Source organism: Dermochelys coriacea, chromosome 3 (genome assembly GCF_009764565.3).
Source record: "Dermochelys coriacea isolate rDerCor1 chromosome 3, rDerCor1.pri.v4, whole genome shotgun sequence".
NCBI lineage: Eukaryota > Metazoa > Chordata > Testudines > Dermochelyidae > Dermochelys > Dermochelys coriacea.
Genome location: NC_050070.1, coordinates 104,271,054 through 104,296,939, shown reverse-complemented (window position 1 = coordinate 104,296,939; position 25,886 = coordinate 104,271,054). Strand labels below are relative to the sequence as shown.

Genomic DNA, 25,886 nt, shown 5'->3' with positions numbered 1-25,886 from the left:
TTCTAGTAATGGGTGATAGAATTTTACATTTTAGACATGTGAAGCAAATTAGATAGTACATTGACATCTTGGTGAGTAGTTCCTGGTTATCAGATCCAGTGACAAAAACTAAGCTGAAAGGATAGTATTGTGCAAGATTATTGGTACAGGGCCAAGTTTCCATTCTCTACTGGTTCCGCTGCTTTGTGCTACAAAACTGCAAATTTGGGTCTAGTATCTGGTCTTAATATAAAATTAAGCTAGCTGAACATGAAGAAGGGAAGTAAATAAACCCTCAAAGTGCCTGTGATTCCATGATGAAATGGCAATGTCTGCTGCAGGATTTTTCCAGGGCTACAGTAAAAGAGGGAGCTAAGGGGAACAGAGAAAAAGACACCACATTGAACTCATGATTCTCCTGTAGCAACCTCAAAGACTTTAGTCGCAGACCAAAGTATAATGTTATCAGTTTGAATGTGGCCATATTCCACAATTGTGATGCTCCATATCACACTTAAAAACAAAATAATCAAATACATTATGTACATCATGTACATTTTTCAGCCACAAATGCCCCACAATTCCATAGGCTTGACCCTGAGCTCACTTATGCAAAGAAATGTAAGTGGGGAAAAACTTGCATGCAGCAACACACAATCACAATGATGGTTGTTCCAGGCCAACAACTTTTACTCATATAACAGGTTGTGTATATTCTAGGAACTGCTGATGGTTTTTCTTATGTTTTTCATACACAGAACAACCATATTTTTTACTCTGACAACTTGTATTTAGAATAACAACACAACAAGAAAAACAACAAAGAACAAGAGTAAACTCCCCACAAGACAACATTGTATGGATTTCCTTGGTAACATGCTGGTTCTGCTCAATTTACCAACAGCAAATTCACAGAAATTATAAAGTTCAGAACACAGAAAACAAAATTAAAAAAAATACCAACAAATACACCCCAGTTTAACAAGCTATTCTCCCAATAAGCAACTATAATTGTACATCGCCCTGCCAAGGGGATATGTATGACAACAAATTTTTAATTCTAAGTGTTGCATCAAGAATTTTGGTAGTGTGATGTCTTTATGTGGCTAATATAATCAATGGCTTCATCCAGAGGAGGTGGATTTTGTGAAAAGTAATGGAAATTTCTGATCTATCTTCTGTATGCCCTTGTTATTCTATACGTTTATCATGTCCCCTCTTCTTCATTTCGTCTGTAAGGTAAATCCCAATTTTTTCAATGTCTCTTCATATAAGAGATTTTCCATGCCCCTAATAATTCTTATCATCCATTTCTGAACCTCCTTTATTTCTGTGATATTCTTTTAGGGGTTACTAGAACTGAGCACACTGTTCTATGTGAGGGAATACCATTGATTTACATAAAAGAAAAGGAGTACTTGTGACACCTTAGAGACTAACAAATTTATTTGAGCATAAGCTTTCATGAGTTACAGCATCCGATGCATCCGATGAAGTGAGCTGTAGCTCACAAAAGCTTATGCTCAAATAAATTTGTTAGTCTCTAAGGTGCCACAAGTACTCCTTTTCTTTTTTTGCGAATACAGACTAACATGGCTGCTACTCTGAAACCATTGATTTACATAATATCATTACAGTATTTCCATATAATTTTCTGTCTGATTTGTCATGCATCCTAGAATATTGTTTGCTTTTTAGCTGCTGAAGCATATTGAGCAGAGGGCTTCATTGAATGGCCCTGTGATGGGGTGTATCAGCGTTGCACTGGACAAGAAGGGGTTAACTCCATATTGTGGGCAGAGGAAGCCATACACCCCCGCCACTGCTGGGCATGCTCCAACTGGACCCTCAGTATAAAAGGGAGCAGCCCAGCTCAGTTGGAGCTGGCTGCTGAGGAGGGAGGATGCACATACAGGCTCACTTCTAGGAACTGCTGGAGCACTAGATCGCAGAGGCCAAGTGTGCTGAGATCCAGGCAGATACCTGACTACCTGCAGAAGCCCAAAAGGAGATGGAGTCATTGAGAGGTTCTCAAGCTGATGGCCCCAGGAGACATGTGGACAGCAACACTGGAAAGCAGCATAGGAAGTAACCCAGGGGAACGAGACATTGATCCAGTTGTGGAACTAGGACAAAGGCAGTGTGTTTCAGACAGCTCCCCGCTGACCTAGTGGCAAATCCATTTGCTGCTATCAAGGCCCTGGGTTGGGATCTGATGGAGTAGGGAGGACTGGGGTTCCCCTACCCCAGATGCCACCCATCCCTGGTGGTGGCCCACTTCCCCCCTTGGCCACTAGGCCAAACAGCCCCGTTGAGGAGGGCAGCCATATTGACTCTGGCCACGAGGCCCCACCACGGAGGGGTGCCTTATTGATTCTGGCCATACTTCCCTGAAGTTAAGTATGGTCATTTGGACTCAGCCGAAGGGCTATAATGCCCCTCTCTAAAGTGTGATGGGGTGTAACAGCCCTGCAACAGGCCTACAGTGATGTCCAGGTCTTTTTCCTGGGTTGCTAAGTTAATTTAGGACCTTGAAAGCTGTATAAATAGCTACAGTTATTCCATCCAAATATGCACTACTTTGCATTTGTCAACACTGAATTTCATTTACCATCTTGTTGCCCATTCATATAGTTTAGTTGGGTCCCTCTGAAGTTCCTCATAACATTCTCTTGTCTGGACTAACCTAAATAATTTTGTCTTATATGAAACTTTTGTTACTCTGTAGCTCACCCCATCTTCCAGATCATGAATACAACAACACTGATCACAATTTGCAAACTTGTGATGCCCACTGTAAATCTAATACTGTGTTGCAAAATGATTTATTCCCACTCTTTTGTCTCCTAGCCAGTTTCTGAGCTAGATAGCGTCCTTTTTAAATAAAGATATACATGTATTAAATGGGTTCAGATCTTTTGAGAAGTTCAGATCATTTATCAGTTAGATACATATTTAGTTACATTGACACTATATTTTAAAACTTAACCCAAAAGTGACACATGACAGTGCAGTAAGCCATCTGGAATTAGTTTTCTCCAAACCATGCCCTGTTTAGTTGTGGTTTTAAAAGGAGTGTTTAAGCACAATCTTTGTACTGAGTGCTTGATACTTAAAGCTTTTTAGACTGTTACAGGGTTGAGTAACCTGGGAATGAGTGGGGACTGTTTTTCCACTACGAGGAGGTAGGAGAAGGTAGCCTGTACAATATTTCTCTGTTCAGAAAACTGAAGGCCTTGTTAGACATTTAAACACAGTCGAGTACTGAGTAATTACTACTGAGTAATCTTGTTGTGAACCTTTTGGGGACTGAGAATTATACAAGATGAGTAGAAAAGAGGTTCTTTTGAAAATTTGTTGTGAGATCCTCAGAAGACATTTTACTTGTCAAAAACAGTAAAAAAGAAAACTACACTTTTTTTAAAAAAATAAAGACTATCTAGGAGCTTTATTCCATAAGCGGGATAAATTAGTATGAAATCTTTAATTAAATGATAATTTACTTTTTTAAATGTACTAACACAGGAAGCTATCTGACAGATGATTACTGATGGATTATGGATACCTCTAAGTCAACAGTTCAGATCAGCAAATTGATAACCACCAAAAGTCATTTCTATCTGCTGGCTGTTTGATGGCCTCTGAAAAATACATTGGTGATCTCAATTCAGTTCCCAATACACAGGTCCTTACATAAAAAATGGTTTCAGAGTAGCAGCCGTGTTAGTCTGTATTCGCAAAAAAGAAAAGGAGTACTTGTGGCACCTTAGAGACTAACAAATTTATTTGAGCATAAGCTTTCGTGAGCTACAGCTCACTTCATTGGATGCATTCAGTGGAACTGAAGTGAGCTGTAGCTCACGAAAGCTTATGCTCAAATAAATTTGTTAGTCTCTAAGGTGCCACAAGTACTCCTTTTCTTTTTACTGAGCAGATTGAAACTTCAAGACTTCTTATAAAAAATGGAAAGGGGGTGGATATCAAATAAAGGATATGTGGTTTTTGTCCCAAAAATTAGGGGTAATAAAAAAAAGTGATAAATAAGCCAGTAAAACTGGTACCAAAATTCAAAGAAGTGTGATAAAATGATAAATTGGTAAGAGACTGATGAGAATTGTGTTAAAAATATGAACAAGTTTAACAGAAGCGTTATATGAAATAGAAAAGACGGTTACTTTAGTGTGCTTAATATTCATCACAGATTTTAACATTTGAAAAGACCTAGTCATCGAGAGCAGTGTTTCTCAACTGTTTTGATACCAGGGACTGGCTTGCTGCGTTCGTAAACTGTGTCAGGGAGATCTCAGGGACTGGCGCTGAGTTGTTGAGAAACACTGGAGAGCATTTTGAGACGCATCAGTAAAGGTCCAGACTGAAGTCATATGTTCTCCAAACCATTCACGATTTTACAGATCCTATCATAGCCCCCCTTAGTTGTCTCTTTTCCAAGCTGAGCAGTCCCAGTCCCACACCCAAACTCTCTTCCAGAGCCTGCACCCCAAACCCTGTCCCACACCCAAATTCCCTCCCAAACCCTTAGGGCAGGTATGGTCAGGGGGAGGGGGGCAGGACTTGGACCTGTTCTGGGCACCACCAAAAATTATACAAACCAATTATAATTCTACAAATCATATTTGCCGCCCCGGGACGGTCGATCCGGGTGTCAGGGCAATTTGGACGGGGCGGCGGCACAGCTTGGGGAGTCCGGGGGCGGGGGCGGGCGCTGTACACCGGGACGAGGGGCAGGGTGGCTGGTACATGGGATCGGGGGTGGCCTGGTGTGTGTGTGGGCTAGGGCAGGGAGGGGCTAGGTGGGGTACAGCGCAGTCAGGCCCGTGGATGGAGTGAGTGGCGTGGGGGGAGGTGCGCAGGGAGCACGAGGGGTTCCGAGGGGGCGGGGGCGAGAGGGGCTCCGGGGCGGTTATTCGCAGCGCAGATGGCGCGTGGGGGGGGGGTGACGTAATTCGGGTTGGGCAGGGGGTGCAGGTGTCGGGGACGGCGGGGCACTGACTGGGCCGTAGGGCGGGGTCAGGCTGCACGAGCCGGAGGGAAGTGGGAGGGGGAGCGGACGCGGCTCTGGGCAGGGGAAGACTCGCACTCAGAGCAGCTCCTCCGGTTGGGCAGTTGGCGAGGGACTGCGCACGCGCACACAAACCGTCGGGGGGGGGGAGGCTGTTCCGCGCGTGCGCACAGCGATTCGCGGCGGCCAGGCGGAGACCAAGATGGCGGCCTAAGGCTGCGGCCGCCAACGCCACCGAGTGTGAGTGACGCCGCCGCCGCTGCCGCCATGGCCCGGCACAGGAACGTCCGAGGCTATAACTACGACGAAGGTAGTGAGAAGCCTCCACCTTTCACATCCCCGGTCCCTACCACTAACCACCCCCCGAGTCGGTCCCGGCGGCAGGAGGCACCAGCGGCATTAACACGTCTCCCAGGCGGCCTCGCGGGGAGGGAAGGGGGGTGTTGTGTGTGCGCCAGGCCATGGACGGGGCTAGGCCCCGGGAGCAGGAGTGGAGTGTATGGGGAGGGAGGTGCTCGGCCCCGGGGGAGTGGGAGGGGGCTGTTTTCCCTCTAACTTCCAGGGATTGTTTAGGGAGCGCCGTTGGCAGCAGTGTGAGTGCGCTCAGTTTAATTCTCTCCCTTGGGGAAACCAGTTCACCCGTTTCCATCGCTGTGTGGGACTTCCACAGCATGGCATGGGAGAGAGAAATATTTAAAAAGTAGAAACGCATTTTAAAAGCACAGAAATTGGCAGGGGAAGACAGGGTCGGGTGTAGTACTTACAACTTTCAGCTCTGTTTGGAACGGACTACGTTTCAAGTGGATAGTGTTACCTTAAAACTTACGACAAGCTTATTTTCACCTAACCTGACTGTGCACTGAGTATGTCTCTCCCGGAACAATTGATGACATCACAACCTCTTGAAACATCAGAGTGGTGTTAGTTGCCTTCCTCTGTGTTTTAGGTTTGGTTGATGTTCCTAATCTCTTGGGGAGGACATGCAGGTCCCTGAAAGGGAATTTGCAGGGCATGTAATAAAGCATTTTGTTTCCAGACAACTTGTCTTAAGATGGGAGTATTTAAGGCTCTGTATTTTAAATATGCCTTCATATAACTATATTCTTACGAACACCTGTGTTAGTGCAGCTTTCTTTGGTATACTATCCCATTTACCTACACTGCAACTTATATTAGGTGCTCATATACTCGTGTAACTATATCGGTGATTTTCAATAATGATTTTGCATTTCGCTTTAACCAGGTTCTGTAGCTCCCTGTTGCAATTCAGGTCTAATTTGTATCTGTTCACCCTCAAACTATATTATGAAAAGAGTTTCAGGTCATGGAGTCACTAAAATCTTTTCTCTATTTTTCAATAGAGCAGCTATAAGTGATTCAGCCTCCTCAGTGTAGTTGTGTTGCACTGGTGTAAAATGAGGTTTGCACTAGTGGCATTTATAGCTTATTGGAGTAAGCTACACCAATGTAAGTGGCCCTACATCAATCCAACGCATCTACATTAGGAGTGCAAATTAACCAAATATAGACAAACCTTAAGAGTTGCTTGGAGATTTCTCTGCTTGATTGTTTCACCCCTTGGAGATTAACTCAGTTTCACCTAGTCTGTGATACGGCTAAACCAGTGGTTCTCAAACGTTTGTACTGGTGACCCTTTTCACATAGCAAGCCTCTGAGTGCGACCCCCGCCCCCTTATAAATTAAAAACACTTCTCAATATATTTACCACCATTATAAATGCTGGAGGCAAAGCAGGGTTTGGGGTGGAGGCTGACAGCTTGCAATCCCCCCCCATATAATAACCTCGCAATCCCCCCCCGACCCCCAGTTTGAGAACCCTTGGGCTAAACTCTACAAATGTCCCTACTTATAAGTGGTTTTCAGTTTTCCTATTAAACACTTGGGTCCCAATTCTGGAAACACACATGGATATCTTTACACGTGAGTAATCCTTTTCATTAAGACTACACTACTCACACATCTAAAGTTACTTGCATAAGTGTTAGCTGGATTGCAGACTTTAATTGCTATATATGTATAATGAACATCTTATTATGTACATCAGAAATTTGGTCTACAAATAGTGTTGTATCCAAATTTTTTAGTTTTGGGTGTGTGTTTGTATGTATATGTGCGTTCACGTACGTACATATATACACACCCAGAGACTCATATTATGGGGACACACCTGTAGCATAGTTAGGGTTTTGCTGTGAGTTTACTTTTTGTGTAGATGATGCAATTTTGTATTTTTGTGTAGGTAAATTTAAAAAAATCACTTCTATTGCCGGACTGGCCATATTAAATCTTTTGCATTCCAGTACTGAAGATTATTCATCATGGAAATTAGGAACAGGAAAGACCATTTATACATTGAATATGTATATTTACTGTACTTCTGTCTTAAAATTTGCTACTGGTTCAGTTCCACCGGGAGTAGCCATGGTTGAGTCCTAGTACATATCTGAATGACTCCATGGCTAAATCACAGGAGGTGTTGGCCCTTTCTCTACACTAGCTTGCCCATCTCTGTTGCCTCTGCTGAAGCTGCATTGAATGTGGAAAAATTGGGAAATTTTAGGGGAAAACAAAAGAAGAAAATCCATCTCCTTCCCAGTGCAAAATCAAACTACTCTTGTGCTCACTTGATGCAGTATGAGTTCTTGGGGGCAGGCTTTCTTTTTAATAATTCTGCTGTTCTTCCTTTACCTTTTCAAAAATTAGAAATCATAAATACAAAAGGAGAGGGAGCTATTTTCAAATGGGTAAAAATGAATATAGTAGTAATTGCCCCACTTATTTATGAATAAATCTCGTAATGTCCAAAGAGAAGAGCGATGTTGTTTTTTTGTTGTAATGCAATTGTGGTTTAAATCATGTATTTATGTAAATTTAAACATACCTGTTGCTGGTTTGGGGATGGGGACACAAAAATTACCATAACAGATCAAACCAGTGGTCCATCTGTCTAGTTGGAGTCCGGTGGCACTTTGAAGACTAACAGATTTATTTGAGCATAAGCTTCCGTGGGTAAAAAACCTCACTTCTTCAGATGCATGGACTGAAAATTATAGATACAGGCATAAATATACTAGCACATGAAGAGAAGGGAGTTACCTTACAAGTGGAGAACTAGTGTTGACTAGGCCAGTTCAATCATGGTGGGTGTGGTCCACTCCCAATAACTGATGAGGCAGTATCAAAACCAAGAGAGGGAAAATTGCCTGTATCTGTAATTTTCATTTTCCTTCTCTTGGTATGGACACCTCCTCATCAATTATTGGGAGTGGACCACGTCGACCGTGACTGAATTGGCCTAGTGAACACTGGTTCTCCACTTGTAAGGTAAGTCCCTTCTCTTCATGTGCCAGTATATTTATGCCTGTATCTATTCTTTTTTTCCTATCAAGTTACAGTTAATTTAGGACCCAGTAAGGAGTGTGAGTGATTCAAATTATTATTTTCAATGTGTGTTACCTTGCATTTGTCAACATTGGAATTGCACTTATCAGTGTGTATTTGTTCATTTTGTTTGAATTTCATCATGATTTGCTCTCCTCTTGGCTAATTCAGTAAATTTGTTTCATCTGCAAAATTTTCCACATCACTGCTCAGCCCCCTTTCCAGATTAATAGGAAATATATTAATAAACACCATGTGTGGAACCATGGGACACTTCACTGTTAGTTTTTGACCATGTTGAAAAATGATCTACCCCGCCCCCATTAACCAGTTTCTAATCCGTGGCGGTACTTAACTTTTCACCCTGTGGCTGCTATTTAGTTTCCTTAGCAGCTGCTTGTGAGGAACTTTGTCAAATGGTTAATGAAAGTCCAAATAATTATGACAACCTGTTCTCCATTATTCACTGGCTTATTGACACATCCAAAGAATTCTAATAGAGGTATGATTATTCTTTACAGAAGCTGATTTGTCCATGTCACGTCAAGTAGTCAGAGCAATAAGTCTTTTAATTCCCCAGATTGATCTGAGTGCCTTTTGTAGGGAAGGGTACAACATTTGCTTTGGTGTAGAAGATGTTATTAAGGAGTGTGCATAGTTTTGTTAGCATGTTAGCTACTGCATTCTCCATGACTTTTTAAAACAAATTATATATATTTTAAACTGTTGAGTGTGTACTAGCGTCTTTTAAACAATATTTTAGTATATATTTTGTTCTTCATAATTATGTTCACTATGTATTTGTAAATACTAAGCCTTGAAAATAAGTTTCTTTTCCATATTATTGGTATCATTTGCTTCCTTTTAATGAGCTCTGAGAGCCATATCCTGATCTGAATAAACATAGATGTATTTATTAGAAATAATTAATATTACCTTTACATAACTTTACATGTCCATACAGCTGCTCTGTTAATCTTCTCAGTACTCTTATAGTATTTTCCTATTTCATAGATGGAGAAGTGAGGCAAGAGATGGAACATTGAAAGAGCCAGGACATTGTGGCTCTCAATCTTATGCTCATTCCTTCAAAATAGATCATGCTTCTTCCCAAGGAGGCCAAAGAGTTTATTCAACTGAGGATATGATTATTACTTAATGACATTGTAATTCATATTTAAAAGGAAATAGAAGGAAAACCTACAAAAAACATTAGCAATCACATTGCTGGAAGGACCCTTACTTGGTGCTAAATGTTTTCCATTCCTTCTCTAAAAGTCAGCAAAATTCTTATTCTTGGAATAACTGTAATATAAGGGGACAATAAATTTTAAAAAATGAAGAACTGATGGTGATTTTTTTTTTAAAATGAGAATGGGAGAAGGAGAGAGAGACAGAAATATGGGGGAGAAGTTATAGAACAGACCACAGTATAAGGGGGAAAAAAGAGAGAAAATATGTAAATAGATGGAGAGAGTAAAAAGGATATGAAGGAACATCACACTTAACATATCAGAAAGAGAACAATCTACAAGAGAAAAGAAAAAGTGTAGTGAAGGTAGGAAAGAGAAACAAAGTATAACATTAATACAGGAAAGAGAGTAAACTACAATTGTTAAAGTTTTCCAAAATAGAAAGTTGATAGTGCTATAGTTTTTTTTTTTGTTTTAATCTTTTAATGTGAATAGCTGGGGGATGGCAACACTGGTGTTCTTCACGTTGCTAGAAAATATTGGGGAAATCTTTCAAACCCTGAAGATTAGACCAATCAATTTGTTGAATGCAGAGAAATTCCTGGTTGGGAAAATGTATGTTATATTTCAAAAATGGTACAGGATTCTTGTTTTTTTGGCTGAAATAATTGCATTTAGTATAATTTTCTGTTACAGACTCAGAGACATTAAGGTCAGAAGGGACCATTATGATCATCTAGTCTGACCTCCTGCACAATGCAGGCCACAGAATCTCACCCACCCACTCCTGCAATAAACCTCTCACCTATGTCTGAGCTATTGAAGTCCTCAAATCATGGTTTAAAGACTTCAAGGAGCAGAGAGTCTTCCAGCAAGTGACCCGTGCCCCATGCTACAGAGGAAGGCGAAAAACCCCCCAGGGCTTCTTCCAATCTGCCCTGGAGGAAAATTCCTTCCCAACCCCAAATATGGCGGTCAGCTAAACCCTAAGCTTGTGGGCAAGATTCACAAGCCAGATATCCAGGAAAGAATTCTCTGTAGTAACTCAGATCCCACTCCATCTAACATCCCATCGCAGGCCATTGGGCCTATTTACCATGAATAAAGATCAGTTAATTGGCAAAATCGTGTTATCCCATCATACCATCTCCTCCATAAACTTATTGAGTTTAATCTTGAAGCCAGATAGGTCTTTTGCCCCCACTGCTTCCCTTGGAAGGCTATTCCAGAACTTCACTCCTCTGATAGTTAGAAACCTTTGTCTAATTTCAAGTCTAAACTTCCCGATGGCCAGTTTATATCCATTTGTTCTTGTGTCCACACTGGTACTGAGCTTAAATAATTCCTCTCCCTCTCTGGTATTTATCCCTCTGATATATTTATAGAGAGCAGTCATATCTCCCCTCAATCTTCTTTTGGTTAGGCTAAACAAGCTAAGCTCCTTGAGTTTCCTTTCATAAGACAGGTTTTTCATTCCTCGGATCATCCTAGTAGCCCTTCTCTGTTATGTACTATGTTATATAATATAGTACAGTAATAGAAGTACAGTTGTAGTTACATTTTCTTTTGTGTAAGTGTGTTCTATTGTAGTATCTTATACTAAACCATCCTGCGTGTGTGAATGCTCAGTGCACATGAAAGTACTTTAGGTATGTGGTTTTATAAATTTATCTTTGAAGTTAAATATTCTAGTAGGAAATATGCTGATTATTATTTTATTTCATATATATTCCTATACAGACAGTCCCATGATGTGCTTAGGTTCCATGTTAGATGGGTGCAGAAAAGGAATTAGAAGGTTCTTGAATTTTTTTCACTGTCCTATACTTAGCCTATTGAATATTAACAATACAGATATTACTATTCTTACTAATAGCTGATTAAAAGACACTTTTTATTGATGAACCGTAGAAATACTGAAGTGGAATAATTATTATAATGTAATTGGGGAGAGGGTTTTTAAAAATATTTAAGAAATTGCTTTTAAGCACTCCATACTTGTTAAATATTTAAAAATAAATTATATGCAGATTAATTCTTACTGTTTCTGCCTCTTAGATTTTGAAGATGATGATCTTTATGGCCAATCAGTAGAGGATGATTGTTGTATTTCCCCTTCAACAGGTTAGTTCAAATGTTTGTCTATGCAAGTCTCATTTGGAGAAATTTGAACAAGTATAGATGATAAAAAATTATAGAGAATATTGGGACTTTCTGATGGGTAAAAGAACTGAGAAGTCAACCAAGGCAAGGCTGGCTGAGTAGTGCTATATTTGGAATGTGATTGGAGCAGCAGTTGCAAAAACATATATTTATTTCCAAAGCTATGTGGGCCAGATTTTTTAAAAGTATTTAGGTGCATTACTGCTATTGAAATCAGTTGGAATTAGGGTCCTAGGCACTTGACACACATCTGCTTGTTTAGGCAACTAAATACCTTTAAAAATATAGTCATTTGTCAGTCTGGTTACTCTTTATAGTAAGCAGTTGCAGACATAGGTACCTTTTAACGATATTTTTGGTCATGTTCCCCTATTTAAAATTAAATTGCTTCGTGTTCATTTTTAAACTTTGCTGGTGGTTTTTTTTGTCCTTTTTGTAAGGAGTGAGGAGGGCCTCTCACCTTGTAAATAAACAAACAAACAAATGAAGACACTCTCTAGATGTATTCTGTTTTTAAGCAAGTGGGTTGCATAGCTGTGCTGGGGCTTGTGTGCACCTGATTCTCTACAAAATATTTCAACAGCTTTTATTTAAAAAGTGCCTAATGCTGGTTACATCTAGAAAAATAGCTTTGCAAATAGTTGCAGCAACTAAGATGATTGAATATAAACTATTGGGTGATGTGCCTTTAAGAAATATTTGCTAAAACTATAACTTCTTAAAAGATGAGATTATCAAATTTGTATGTGTTCAGTATAAAAATTGGCGTTTTGCAAATATTACATTATGGTGTATGGGACCACTTGGTCAAATAATGAATAGCTATTTTCTTTGACCATGTCTGTATGGTGTGTGTTTTTGCTACTCGTGATCATTTGTAGAAATTATTATTATTTATTATTACACCAATGTTTGCGGAGTCACTGAACTCTTGTTTTTGCATGGAAGCTAGAATGTGTGTGTGTGGACAAGGTTTGCTTTTCTCATTTTAAAAAGCTTTAGCCATCCAGTGACAAAGTAGAAACAAAACCAAATGTCTCAAGAATCTGCTCACACACCATAAATAAAATATGGCAAATAGTTGTAGTGAATGTTCACAGACGACTCCTAGTATGAAATTTCTTTACATAAACTTTGAAAATTATGAATAATAACTAGGGCCAGGATTCAGCAAAGCATTTAAGCATATGATTTAGTTGCTTCGCTTATTAGGGGTGGGATTTATGCATGTGTTTAAAATTTAAACATATGCTAAACATATGCTTTGAATCATGGCCTGTATTTGTAAAAATTAAAGCTCAAGAATAGAAAAATGGGCTGAATTAATTGAATAAACTTTGTTATGAATAGATAGAAACTAGTAAATGGTACTTTAACCCTACACCACACTGGACTTTAAAACTAATTCTGGCTAATGTGCTTTTTTTAAAGCTGAGACAGTGCAAAGGTTTTTGAGATTTGGGGTCATGAAGTTATAAGTTGAGTCCTAAGTAAAAATACTTGAGTACTCTTGGTCTAGAATTTTTTTTTGCCTTTGAAAGTCTTCATTAACTTGATTTTTTTTGTTACAGAATACTGAACTGGGTAGAATTATGCGTTATATTAAAAGGTCCATGGATATTGACTTCTGCATAGGGTCTCTCCTCTATTGGTGGAAGAGGGCCATCTGCAGTATTTAAGTATGGACTTTCCTTTGCCCAGTGCAGTCCTCTAGGCTAATAATTACAAAATGAGATTCTTTTTTCCAGATTAATTAATGCAGGCTACCATCAGTACGTATTTTTTTTAGCTAGCTTTTGTATTCAAACAATGGGATACTTGTTTGAAGGGAAACTTTTTTTTTTTAATGTTCTGCTCCTGGTTGTTGTAGCTGCTCAGTTTATTTATTCAAGACGTGACAAACCCTCAGCATTTGCTGAACGATTAGAAGAAGAGTATGGCTATGAAGATGTGCAAGAACCTGCCAAGAATATTACATCCAATCATCAGCTAACTGGAGTTGATCAAGGTAATTCTTAAGAACAGTTAATCAGTTCAATCGTGTTTTCATTCTTCTGTGATTTAAAGACCTTTGTTGAAATCCTCTTGTATTAAATTATCTTTTATTGCTAACTGACTTTTATTACTAACTATCTTTATCAAACTGCCCATCATTTTGGGGCCAAATAGTAGAATACCCATGAATTCTAAGAAATGGTCATATCTAATAATACATTTAAAAATAATCTCTAGAAGGCTTCAATTTCTAGCTATTGAATCTTATGTCTTTCTCCGCTAGATTAAAGAGTCCCAGTATTTTCTCCTTGTGAAGATACTTATATATTATAGTCAAGTCACCGCTACTTCTTTTTGTGGACACCAGAACTGGGTACAGTATTCCAGTACTGGTCTCACCAGTGTCATACAGAGGTAAAATCGCTTCCCCACTCTTTCTTACAACTCCCCTGTTTATCCAAGGATTACATTTGTTCTTCTAGCCACAGCTTTGCACTGGAAACTCCTGTTGAGTTGCTTGGCCACTATGACTCTTAAATCCTTTTGAGAGTTATAACTTTCTAGAATACAGACACCCCACCCGTTCTTTAGATAAGGCCTGAATTCCTTGTTTCCTGACTGTATAACTTTCATTTTGCTGTATTAAAATGCATTTTGTTTGAGTGGCTCCAGTTTACCAAGAGATCCAGATCTCTCTCTGTGACTGCCTTGTCCTGGTCATTATTTACTACTCTGCCAATCTTTGTGGTCAGAGGCAAGTTTTGTCAGTAGTGTTTTTATATTTACTTCCAGGTCACTGATGAAAACGTTGACTAAAGTCTAGTACCGATTCCTCTGGACCCCCTTTAGAAATATTCCCATTCAATGACAATTCCCTGTTGTAAACTTTGTGAGATCTGTCGGCCAGTTTTTAATCCATTTTGTGTGCGCTCTGTTGATACTGATTGTATAGTGCTAATTTTTTAATTGGAAGGTTGTGCGGTATGAAGTTAATTGTCATACAGAAGTGTAAGTATATTACATCTGTCTTCACAGTTACCTTTTATCAACCAAACTTGTAATTTCATCAAAGAATGAAATCAGATTTTTTGACCTTTTTTCTTTTATGCCATGTTTACTGGCATTAACTATATTTCTATCCTTTAATTCGTTATTAATTGAATCTTGTATCAGCTTTTCATTACTTTGCCTGGGATTTGTGTCAGTCTAATAGGGCCATTGTCCAGGTTATCTCACTTGCCCTTTTTTTTGAATAATGGCACAACATTAGTACTCTTCCAACCTTTTGAAATTTATTCGGTATTACAAGATATATTAAAAATTAACATCAGCAGGCCAGAGGTCTTCGAGCCAACTCTTTTGGACTTCTGGGTGCAAGTTATCTGGACCTCCTGATTTTAAATATGTTTATCCTTGGTAAATGAGATTTAATGTCCTCCTTGGTTAATAAGGGACTTCATCATCCTCATGTGTTATAAATTCATTATCCTGCTTTCTTTTCAAATGCACACCAGAAAGATTAATTGAACGCCCTGCTTTTTCTGCATCCTGATTAAGAATTTTGCCATCTCCATCTAAATGGACTTATTCCATTATTAAGATTACTTATATTGTTTACATACTTAAAACAAAACAAAAATAAAACCTCCACCTTTTATTGTCCGTAGTTCTGCCAAGCATATATTTTTCCCTGTTGCCTTCAGCTTCCCTAATCAATTTTCAGCACTTTTAATTTCTAATTTTTATCGATTGCTATCTATTTTTCATGTGTTATAAATTGCTTTTTCATTTCTAATTACTGCCTCCACTTGGGAATTAAACCAGGATAGGTTTTAGCCAAAGTTGTCCTCTCTTTTGATAGTAGAATTGTATCTTTTTGGTCAACTAATAAACTCTTTAAAGAACTCACAATTTTCATTGACATTTTTCTTTCTGAATTTTCCTCCCAACCAATTTTGTTCATAATTGTTCTCAGCGTTTGGAACTTAGCACTTTTGAAGTACCAAGTATATATTTTACTGGTTGGAACCATCCTCTTTTTGCCCATAATATAATCAGGTCATGATAAGTGATCACTAGTCAGCCACAAACTCTGAGTCCAGTGATTAATTCAGCTTTATTCACCACAATGAGGTCCAAAATAGTTCTTATATGGGTGCAATAGTTTTTGTGTTAGAAAACCATCTTAAATAAGTTTGAGAAACTTTAATGATATTTTATTACTATCTGCATGAGACTTCCAGCATATATTTCCCAAATTGAATTTCCCATATGAGTTTTTCTTTCCACATGTGTCAGAGGAGGAGTTAAAGGAGTAATCTATCCTGTTCTCTGGTTTGATTTGGTGATCTGTGAAAGACTTCCCACCATTGTTAATTAGCCACATTGCTTATACTACATGTATCATTGTTAGTTTTCTTGTTAAATATGTAGTTTGTTAAATGTATACCATAAAATAGTCAGCATGTAGAATCTATCCAAGTTAACTTTACTCTGAATACTGTATCATCATTTTTGAGAGCCTCTGTACATTTCCATTTAAGGGGAACAATGCGCTGGTTGCACAAACCCTCTTGAAAACTGACTCTGATGTAGCATGAGTAATGCCATTTGGCACTTGTATAAGAGAACGTATGAGTGAGCACGGTTGATCGTCACTTGATCACATTTATAATGTGCAAGCTGAATAAAGGCCAGACCAGTAATATATGTACTAGGTGCTTTAATAGGGCAAATTTCACAAAGCTGAGAACAATTTTGAGCCAAGTCAGCTCGCTGGAAGAATTTAATCAGAAAAATGTGAATGAGAATTGGGAATCATTTAAGAACACTTTACTAGATGCCCCAAAAGCCACAATAGAGGAAGAATGTTGTACTGGTTTAAAAACTGACCTTGTTTAGAGGGGAAGTGAAGGGAGCTATACATTTTTTAAAAAATTTATATATATATATATATATATATATATATATATATATAAGAGGAAGTTGATAATAATGAATATAAATTGGAAGTTAGAAATTGTAGAATAATGGGAAGCTAAGGGACACATGGAGAAATTTGTGGTCAGCAGAGTTAAGGACACTAAGAGAGGTTTTTTTTTAAAAAAAGTTAGGAACAAAAAGACTCCTGACAATTTTCAGAGTAGCAGCCGTGTTAGTCTGTATTCGCAAAAACAAAAGGAGTACTTGTGGCACCTTAGAGACTAATAAATTTATTTGAGCATAAGCTTTCGTGAGCTACAGCTGTAGCTCACGAAAGCTTATGCTCAAATAAATTTGTTAGTCTCTAAGGTGCCACAAGTACTCCTACTCCTGACAATGGTATTGATCCATTATTAGATGGAAATGGTAGAATTATCCGTAATAATGCAGTAAAGGCAGAAGTGTTCAATAAATATTTCTGCTCTGTATGCGGGGAGGGAGAGATATTGTCTCACATATGGCGACAACATTCTTTCCATTCCACTAGTATCTCAGGAGGATGTTAAACAAAAGCTAAAGTTAGACATGCTTAAATCGGAAAGGCCAGATAACTTGCACCGAAGAGTTCCAAAAGAGCTGGCTGAGGAGTTCACTGGACTGTTAAGGTTGCTTTTCAGTAAGTTTTGGAACAGTGGGGAAGTTCCAGAAGACTGGAAGAAATCTAATGTCCCAATATTTAAAAACAGTAAATGGGATGACCTGGGTAATTTTTAGGCCTGACAGCCTGACACCAGTCCTGGGCAAGATAATGGAGCAGCTGATATGGGACTTGATTAATAAAGAATTAAAATAGGGTAATGTAATTAATGCAATCAACATGAGTTTATGGAAAATAGATCCTGTCAAACTAACTTGATACCTTTTTTGGATGAGATAACAAGTTTGGTTGATATAGGTAATAGTGTTAGTGTAATATACTGAGACTTCTGTAAGGTGTTTGACTTGGTATCACACAACATTTTGATTTAAAAAAAATTAGAATGATATAAAATAAATGTATGTTGTTTGCCATGTTGTTGTAGCCATATTGATCCCAGGATATGAAACCTACAAGGTGGATGAGGTGATATCTCTTGTTGGGCCAGCTGTCCGAATTAGACCCGAAGAAGAGCTCTGTGGAGCTCAAAAGCTTGCCTCTTTAATGAACAGAAGTTGGTCCAATAAAAGATATTACCTCACCCACCTTGTGTCTCTTAAAAAATTAAAGTCTTGTACTTTAAATGGTTTAAAAACTGGCCAACTGTTAGGTGTCAAAATGTAATTGTCATCAAGCATGTGTGTTTCCAGCATCAGTTCTTGGTTCTGAGCTAATTTAAGATTTATATCCATGACCTGGTAGAAAACCTGTCAGCATCATTGATAAGATTTGGAGATGACACACAAATTGGGGGAGTGGTAAGTGATGAAGAGGACATGTCAATGATTAAGAGTGATCTGGATTGCTTGGATAACTGGGTGCTGGAAAACAAAATGTTTTAATATAGCTAAATGTAAATGTATACAAATAGGAACAAGAATGTAGGTCATATTACAGAATGGGGGACTCTATCCTGGGAAGTAGTGATTATGAAATAGATTTGGAAGTCATAGTGCATAGTCAGCTGAACATGAGCTCCCACTGGGATGCTGTGCCAAAAGAGCTTATGTGATTCTTGGATGCATAAAGAGGAACCTCGAGTAGGAGTAAACAGGTTTTATCTCCTCTATATTTGGCACTAGTGTGGCTGCATCTGGAACACTGTGTCCTATTTTGGTGTCCACAATTCAGGAAGGAGGTAGTAAATTGGAGAAGGCTCAAAGAAGAGCCATGAGAATGATTAAAGGATTGGAAAACATGCCTGATTGTGACAGACTCAAATAACTCAATTATTTAGATTAACAAAGAGAAGGTTAAGAGGTGACTTGATTAGTCTGTAAGTATTTACATGGGGAGCAAATATTTAATAATGGGCTCTTCGGTCTAGTAGAGATCGGTATAATGTAATGGCTGGAAGTTGAAGCTAAATAAATTCAGATGGGAAATAAGTCTTATCAGTGAGCGTAATTAGCCACTGGAACAGTTTTACCAACTATTGTGGTGGATTCTCCATCACTGACAATTTTTAAATATATGCTCTAGGAATTCTTTTGGGGAGGTTTTGTGAACTGTGTTATACTGGAGTTCAGGCTAGATGATCACAATGATCCCTTTGGTCTTGTAATCTTTGACTCTACCATCATCAGTTTCTTTACTGTTGTGGTGGAGAGTATACAGAAACCCTTGCTGCGTCCATGCCCGCACCTTCAGACCCTTACTTAGCACGTCTTCTCAGCTTTATATACGTGTGTGGGTGTGTTTGTAGTTAGTAGCGAATTTTTAGTAGTTTTGAGAAAGATTTCTGTTTTTTTGTGTGTAACTTGCACAACTTTACATAAAAATAAAGCATGGCTATACTTGATTAGACCAGTGGTCCATCAGTTCCAGGATCATGTCTTCCAACAGTGGCTGGTGCCAGAAACTTCAGAGAGAGTGAACAGAATAGGGTATTTATTGAGGATCCATCCTGTTGTCCAGTCCCTGCTTCCAGCAGTCAGAGCTTTAAGGACTTTGAGTGTAGGGGTTGAGTTGCTGATCATCTTGGCTAATAGCCATTGATGGATCTATTGGATGGATCCATGAACTTTTCTAATTCTTTCATTTTTGAACCCAGTTATACTTTTGTCATTTATAGTATCCCCGGCAGTGAATTCCACAGGTTGACTGTACGTTGTTTGAAGAAGTCCTTCTTTATGTTACTTTGCTGCCTGTTGATTTCATTGTGTATCCCCTCATCCCTGTGTTATGTGAAGGGGTAAATAGCACTTCCTTATTCACTTTCTCCACACATGATTTTATAGACCTCTATTATACTCCCCCCTCACATAATAACAGGTTTCAGAGTAGCAGCCGTGTTAGTCTGTATTCGCAAAAAAGAAAAGGAGTACTTGTGGCACCTTAGAGACTAACAAATTTATTTGAGCATAAGCTTTCATGAGCTACAGCTCACTTCATCGGATGCATTCCAATGAAGTGAGCTGTAGCTCACGAAAGCTTATGCTCAAATAAATTTGTTAGTCTTTAAGGTGCCACAAGTACTCCTTTTCTTTTTTTACTCCCCCCTCAGTTGTCTCTTTGAAACCTCAGTGGTCCTACATCTGGTCTCCCAAAAGGTTTGTGATATCCCGCAATTTTGGGGGGGAAGTCTGATGTGCATGCATGGTGTCTCATCTGTCTGGGAGGACCTGCTCTGTAGTAATGTTGGGTTGGTTTGCAAGGCTCTCTCAACTCAAGCTTGTAGGGACAGACAACTCTGACTCTATATGTCATGAGAGAAAACTTGAATGCACAGGCTGGGACTCCAGAAGGCCAGGGTTCCATCCAGGGCCCATAATGTCTGTCTTTGGTGATGAAGCCCATCACCACATAATGGCCGAAGACATCTGCCTTCATGCAGGCTTCAGCACTAGACTTTAAGTGAGGTTGAGCACAGGTTTGTCTAAGTCCATGACTCTTCCATTTAATGTGATGATCAATAAACCACTGAGTCTGCATTGATGAAACTTGCTAAGACTCTTCCAGAGTCCTAAAAAAGAAAAGGAGTACTTGTGGCACCTTAGAGACTAACAAATTTATTAGAGCATAAGCTTTCGTGAGCTACAGCTCACTTCACGAAATCTTATGCTCTAATAAATTTGTTAGTCTCTAAGGTGCCACAAGTACTCCTTTTCTTTTTGCGAATACAGACTAACACGGCTGCTACTCTGAAACCTTCCAGAGTCCTAGGCACTTTAACCTGGTTCTGGCAGCAAGCAAACAAAACCTGATACTTCAGAGGGCCTCCGGACAGCTTTGTTATCAGACCTTTGGAAAAAATGATGCCTCCTTGAACCCAGAAGTCTGGCCCTGATGACCCAGCCCATGTGAGCTGCCATGCTTTTAATATATCTCTCTGCCACATTTCTCTTAAATTTTTCTGCCAAGAGAAAGGAGAAGAGAGATCCTTTTATCTACTACTGAGAATGTGTCTCAAAACAGAAAAAAACACTGGCCCCATTTTGAGGATAATATTTCAGAGCAACTACACCAGCACTGAAGTCTACAATGCAGTGTTCCCAGAACCACCAGGAGACTTTTCTGTTATCCACATCTCTGACTCTGTCCACATCCTCGAGCCTCGCTGTTGAGGAGGTTTTAAATATTAGCATCCCCATTATTATTATAGCTTCTCTAGATACATTATCTTCTGGTCCGGAACAGTTTCAAAATCCTCTAGCATGAATCTGCGTTTTGGGACTGGTAACGGTCTCTGTGTCATCCAGTATGGGATTTGAGGGTCATTCATGTTTGCCTTGTCAGCAAGAGCATGATGTCTCTGACTTTAGTGGCAGCTCTGTCTCTGTTCTTGTGAGTTTGAAAGGATTTTATGCAGGGACCTGTCCAATTGCTGAAGTGGTCCTATGGATATGACTTGCTTATTTGTGATGGGGTGCTCAGTTCACTGCAGGTATGGTGCTTCCTTCTTGTCATTCTGCGGAATAGTTCACCAGGTCAGCACCCCTTCCTGATTTTGCACACTGTCCCTCTGCCTCTGTCTCTTTGTCTGCAGCTTGTCCCTCGCCCCAGGAGCTGCTGCAGCCTTTTTGTGACTCAGTTCTCTGGCTTGGGCACTATTTTGGCTTCTGCCTTCCCGGGGGGGTTGGGTTCCGCCTTCCCACATACAGGCTCAGGCAGTCTTCCTACATACTGCCCTGCTGGTGCCACTTCCCCTGTGGCTGGTTGGGGAACCCTGGCTCACTCTCTACTTCAGGTTCCGGTTCAGCGATCCTCTAGTCAGCAGTCAAGGTCTGTTTCACTCTGTACCTTGCTGCATTTCCCTGAGCCCTTTCCTAATCTTCGGGCTCTCCCTTCCATCTTTGGGTCTGCCACCTTCAGCACTCCCTCCTCCCAGGGAACAACTGCAGCCTACACGTCTCTGTAGCCTCCAAACACTCTTCCCTTTTCCCACAGAGTGACTGCAGCCTTTCCCAGCAGCCTCTTCTGTTGCCAGCCTCTTGGCTTATATAGGCTCTGCCAGTTCCTGCACAGATGAGCTTCTTCTAATTAAGGCTTTTCTCTCAGCCTTCAGCCTAATAGGTTAATTCGCCCATCTGGCCTTCATTAATCCCTTAAGGGTGAGTGTGGGGTGTACACCCCATCTTGGGCTTCAGAATCTATAAAAGGCCTGTGAACAGAGGATCTACCTTAGTTATTATGTGAATCTTTCTGGGGAAACACTAACCTAGGATGGATGGTGCCTGGAGGGTAAGGCTCATGGAAGATGTATAAATTTAAGATATGTAGTTCTTTAACAGCACATGGCAGTGTAGCAGAGATGGTACAGTTGGTTTCATTTTCCCAAAGAAGTAAGCCAGCATTCAGAAGTTTGGAAAACAATGCCTTGGGGGGGATTGTATCCTTACACGTTTATCTTTATAAAATGGCATTTCTCATGACTGTTACTTCTATCAGGAGAGCTAGTGAAGAATTACAAATCCTAATGACTAATCTCATACCACATTACATAAGGCAATGGTTGTCAACTTAATACACAGTGTGCTATCTGAGCTTCAGGGGCCAGGTGGCCGGGCAGCAGCAGCCTGGCCTCTGAACCTGGACCCCAGAACTTTGCTGCGCAAGGCCGGCTGTCTGCTCACCTGGACTCCCATGGGGCTGGCTGCCTTCCTGCCCGGACCTTTGCTGGGCCACCCTCCCCAGGCCAGCCAGAACTGACCAGAGCTTGCAGGACCGGGTGACTGCCCTGGACCCCAGACTCCCGCCACGTAGGGCAGGCCGGCTGCCCCGGACACAGACCCCGGAGCTTGTGGGGCCGGGCGGCTGCCCTGGACCCCCACTATGAGGGGTGGGCTGGCAGTCCCGACCTTGTCCCTGCTGGACAATGGGGCAACCTGGACCCCTCCACAGTGGGCTGATGGGAACCTGGCTGACCCCCGGTCTGCAGGCTGCCCTTTAGCACTTGAGCTGGTTTGCAGCTGTGTGCTAATTGGGCCACAGGTTGAGAACCGCTGAATAAGGACACACTGGTCCTCCAGTCACATTCTATGTTAATTCCCAAAGTGGTTTCATGCATCCACATCAACCAGTCCATCCGCTCCTGTCTTTTTTCCCTAAGCCTGTGGAGGTGAAGCTTCTTTCCATATGTTTACTGTGAAAAGAGTTCTCTTTCCATTTGAAAATAGCTAAACTTTATGCAGTTCAGTAGATGGTTTTAGCCTGCATGGGGAAAAAGTGCCTTGTTCACCCAGAGATTATCAGAGGATTAGATTCTACACAGTTTTGTTATAACATAGATGCAGTCCATATCCCATCAGGGTTTAAGGTTTACTCAGTAAGACCACTGCTGAGTCTGTGACATGCCTTAGACTTGACTTAGTTGCTGAACATTACAGGACAGCTATTTGGAGTTCTTTTTATAAACTCCTTAAATTTAACATCACACTCTAATGATGGGTTTAGTAGAGCTGTTCTGCAGTCTTTTCCTGAGAACTCTTCAGGCAGCATTCCACTGGGGCTGTACTACTCATTAATCCCCCACTAGTCAGAATGTGCAGGGATCCATTGAAGAAAAAACCTCCCAGTAATAGTGATTATTTGAAAGTTGCTTCTGCACATTCACACTTACCTCCCACCTTCTCTTTTACCCGACAGTTCTCTATCCACATAGGACTCCGTGGTTCATGAGAAGGAATTGAGGCAACTGGGAGCTGCACTCCTTTATAGAGTCTGAATGTTTGCAAAAAAAAAAAAAAAAAAAAACCAAAAAAACCCCCACCTTTTATCATTCAGCTCCCATAGATAGGATTTTCAAGAGGGGTTCATGAGCTTGAGGTGGCAGGGGCAACATCTCCCGTCCTTTTTAAAACACAAGGTGGTCCAATAAGAGAGATTACAATACCCACTTTGTCTCTCTCTTTAAAATAAGTAAATTATACTCCGTTTTAAACTGACATTTCTTTTGTATATTCCTTCATTTCATCACTGGAGATTTTTAAGAGCACAGGAAACAAACACCTGTAAGGGATGGTCTAGATAATACTTAGTCCTGCCATGAGTGCAGGGGAGTGGACTAGATGACCTCTCAAGGTCCTTTCCAGTCCTGTGATTTTGGTTTATTGTTTTTAGGATTGTCCATCACTTTATTCTGCAGTCTCCCTTTAATTTCCCTTTACTTTCTGTAATGTATGCAATATTAATGGAGAAGTCTGTCTTCAAAGAATATGGATTTTAAGACCCAGAAACCTCTCTCAGTTCTAGGAAAGGTAAGATTTCAGGTAGCTTTAATGCTAAAGCGTTAATCTAAAGATGCAAGCATTTATTTTTGTTCAGCTGCAAAGTTTCAAGGTCTGAAAAGATGCAGTTTACTGTAAAAGTTAAATATAGTATCTGTAAACACTTAAAATGTGCTGTTAAATGGATATCACATGGTCTTATCAAATTACTTGGAATAGTTTTAAGATTAATAATTGCATTTGTTCTTTGGCATGAATACTGTTCATGTTGGTAACGCCTCATAATTAAGCCCTTTAAAGACCATTTAAAAATCATTAAATGTATTTCTTGTAGTAATGTTTTGGTGAAATAATTGAGAAACCTCTTCAGTGCTGGGGGTAAGAGAGCCTGCCAGAGGAAGAAATCAGGTTGCAATAATTTTATAATTACTATTCTTGCCCCACCCCAAATATATTTATTGCAAGTATGGTTTTAATAATTTATCATGCTATTTTATGAAAACGCGTTTTATAATTTTATAACTATTGATGTCTTTTGTAGCTCGTCTTTATTCGTGCCTTGACCAGATGAGAGAAGTGCTGGGGGAAGCTGTACCAGAGCAGGTGATGGTGGAAGCAGTTTTGAATAGTAAATTTGATGTACAAAAGGCTTTGGATCTTGTGCTTGCACAAGACAGTAAGCAAAATGTGAAGACCAAGAATGAAGAAGCTGTGACTACAGGAAAGACAACAAAAGGTATGGTTTTTATTTAATTATGTTTTGGTTTAGATCAGTGGTTCCCAAACTTTAACAACCTGTGAACCCCTTTCACTAAAATGTCATGTCTGACGAACGCCCTCCTAAAAATGAATATTTCCAGGGATTTTCTCCTTTACCTGAGTATAAATTATAAAAGCAGTGATCTTGGAAATATAAAATTTATTTTTATGACCGGCTTATTACACACACTTTATTATTATTATTTATAATTACAGTATTTTTATTACATTATGAAAACAGCAACACTCTTCCAAGATCTCACTTTCATAGCTTGTATCGCTTTGAATAAGCCTGTTATTAGACAAGGCTCCTATGTTTCATCAAGGAGTATCAGATGTGAAACAGCATGAAGGTATTTAAGAAGCCAACTCAGAGTTCGTCCTACACAAGCATTCAGGTCTCGAACAGTCCAGGCAAACAACGCTTATTACAACAAAGTTTAAACTTGTTCTTCATAATAATTTAAAAAACAATATTAGCTGCCTTTTTAATTTTAAAAACAGCAAAAAATATCCACCTCCCCTTCTATTTCTTATAAGAAGTCTTAAAGTTTCAATCTCCTCAGTGTGATAGACATGCTTACTTTGATCTGCTTAGCTCTTGGAAGTCCAGGGGCTCTGGCTGCTGACCCTGTGCTGCCTGGGTTCCCTAGGGACAGCTCTGTCCACCATTAGGGAATTTTTTCCCGAGAACCTCCTGTAACATTTCGCAAACCCCAGTTTGGGAACCACTGGTTTAGATTAAAGTTCACTGGCTGTGCATAGGATACTCATGAATTTAGAACTGGAAGATATTTGCACTATTATATCAAAATGACTCATTGGAAAACAAAACAAAGTTCTCAATCTTCTATTTCTAAATACATTTCATAGTTTTAGGAAATATACAGAACATCTCTTTAAAGGAAGCAATAGTTTTTACTAAACTTAAAATCAAGTTTTAGTTTTAGGCTTGATCCTCTCTGCTAAATTCAAACTGTAAGCAATCACAATTCCCAATGAAATTCTGTTTTCTAATAAATACCTTAGTTATGTTACTACTTAAGTTATCCAACTGCTAACTTTTTATTTATTTTTAATTTTTTTTG

General features: G+C 39.7%; 1 protein-coding gene across 5 annotated transcripts in view; it reads left to right on the top strand.

The window, feature by feature from the left end:
- Positions 1-4,928: 4,928 nt before the first annotated feature.
- The window catches only part of HBS1L (HBS1 like translational GTPase), a 122,634-nt gene continuing 101,676 nt past the window's right edge, over positions 4,929-25,886 (top strand). The window contains exons 1-4 of one of the 5 annotated variants that reach the window (XM_038397311.2): positions 4,929-5,309; positions 11,653-11,718; positions 13,628-13,765; positions 24,581-24,775. In XM_038397311.2, the coding sequence (XP_038253239.1) occupies positions 5,267-5,309; positions 11,653-11,718; positions 13,628-13,765; positions 24,581-24,775 (442 nt within the window). In that variant the 5' untranslated portion in view covers positions 4,929-5,266. The remainder of the gene's footprint in view (positions 5,310-11,652; positions 11,719-13,627; positions 13,766-24,580; positions 24,776-25,886) is intronic. The other 4 variants (XM_038397312.2, XM_043511009.1, XM_043511008.1 and 1 more) reach the window with 4 other exon arrangements.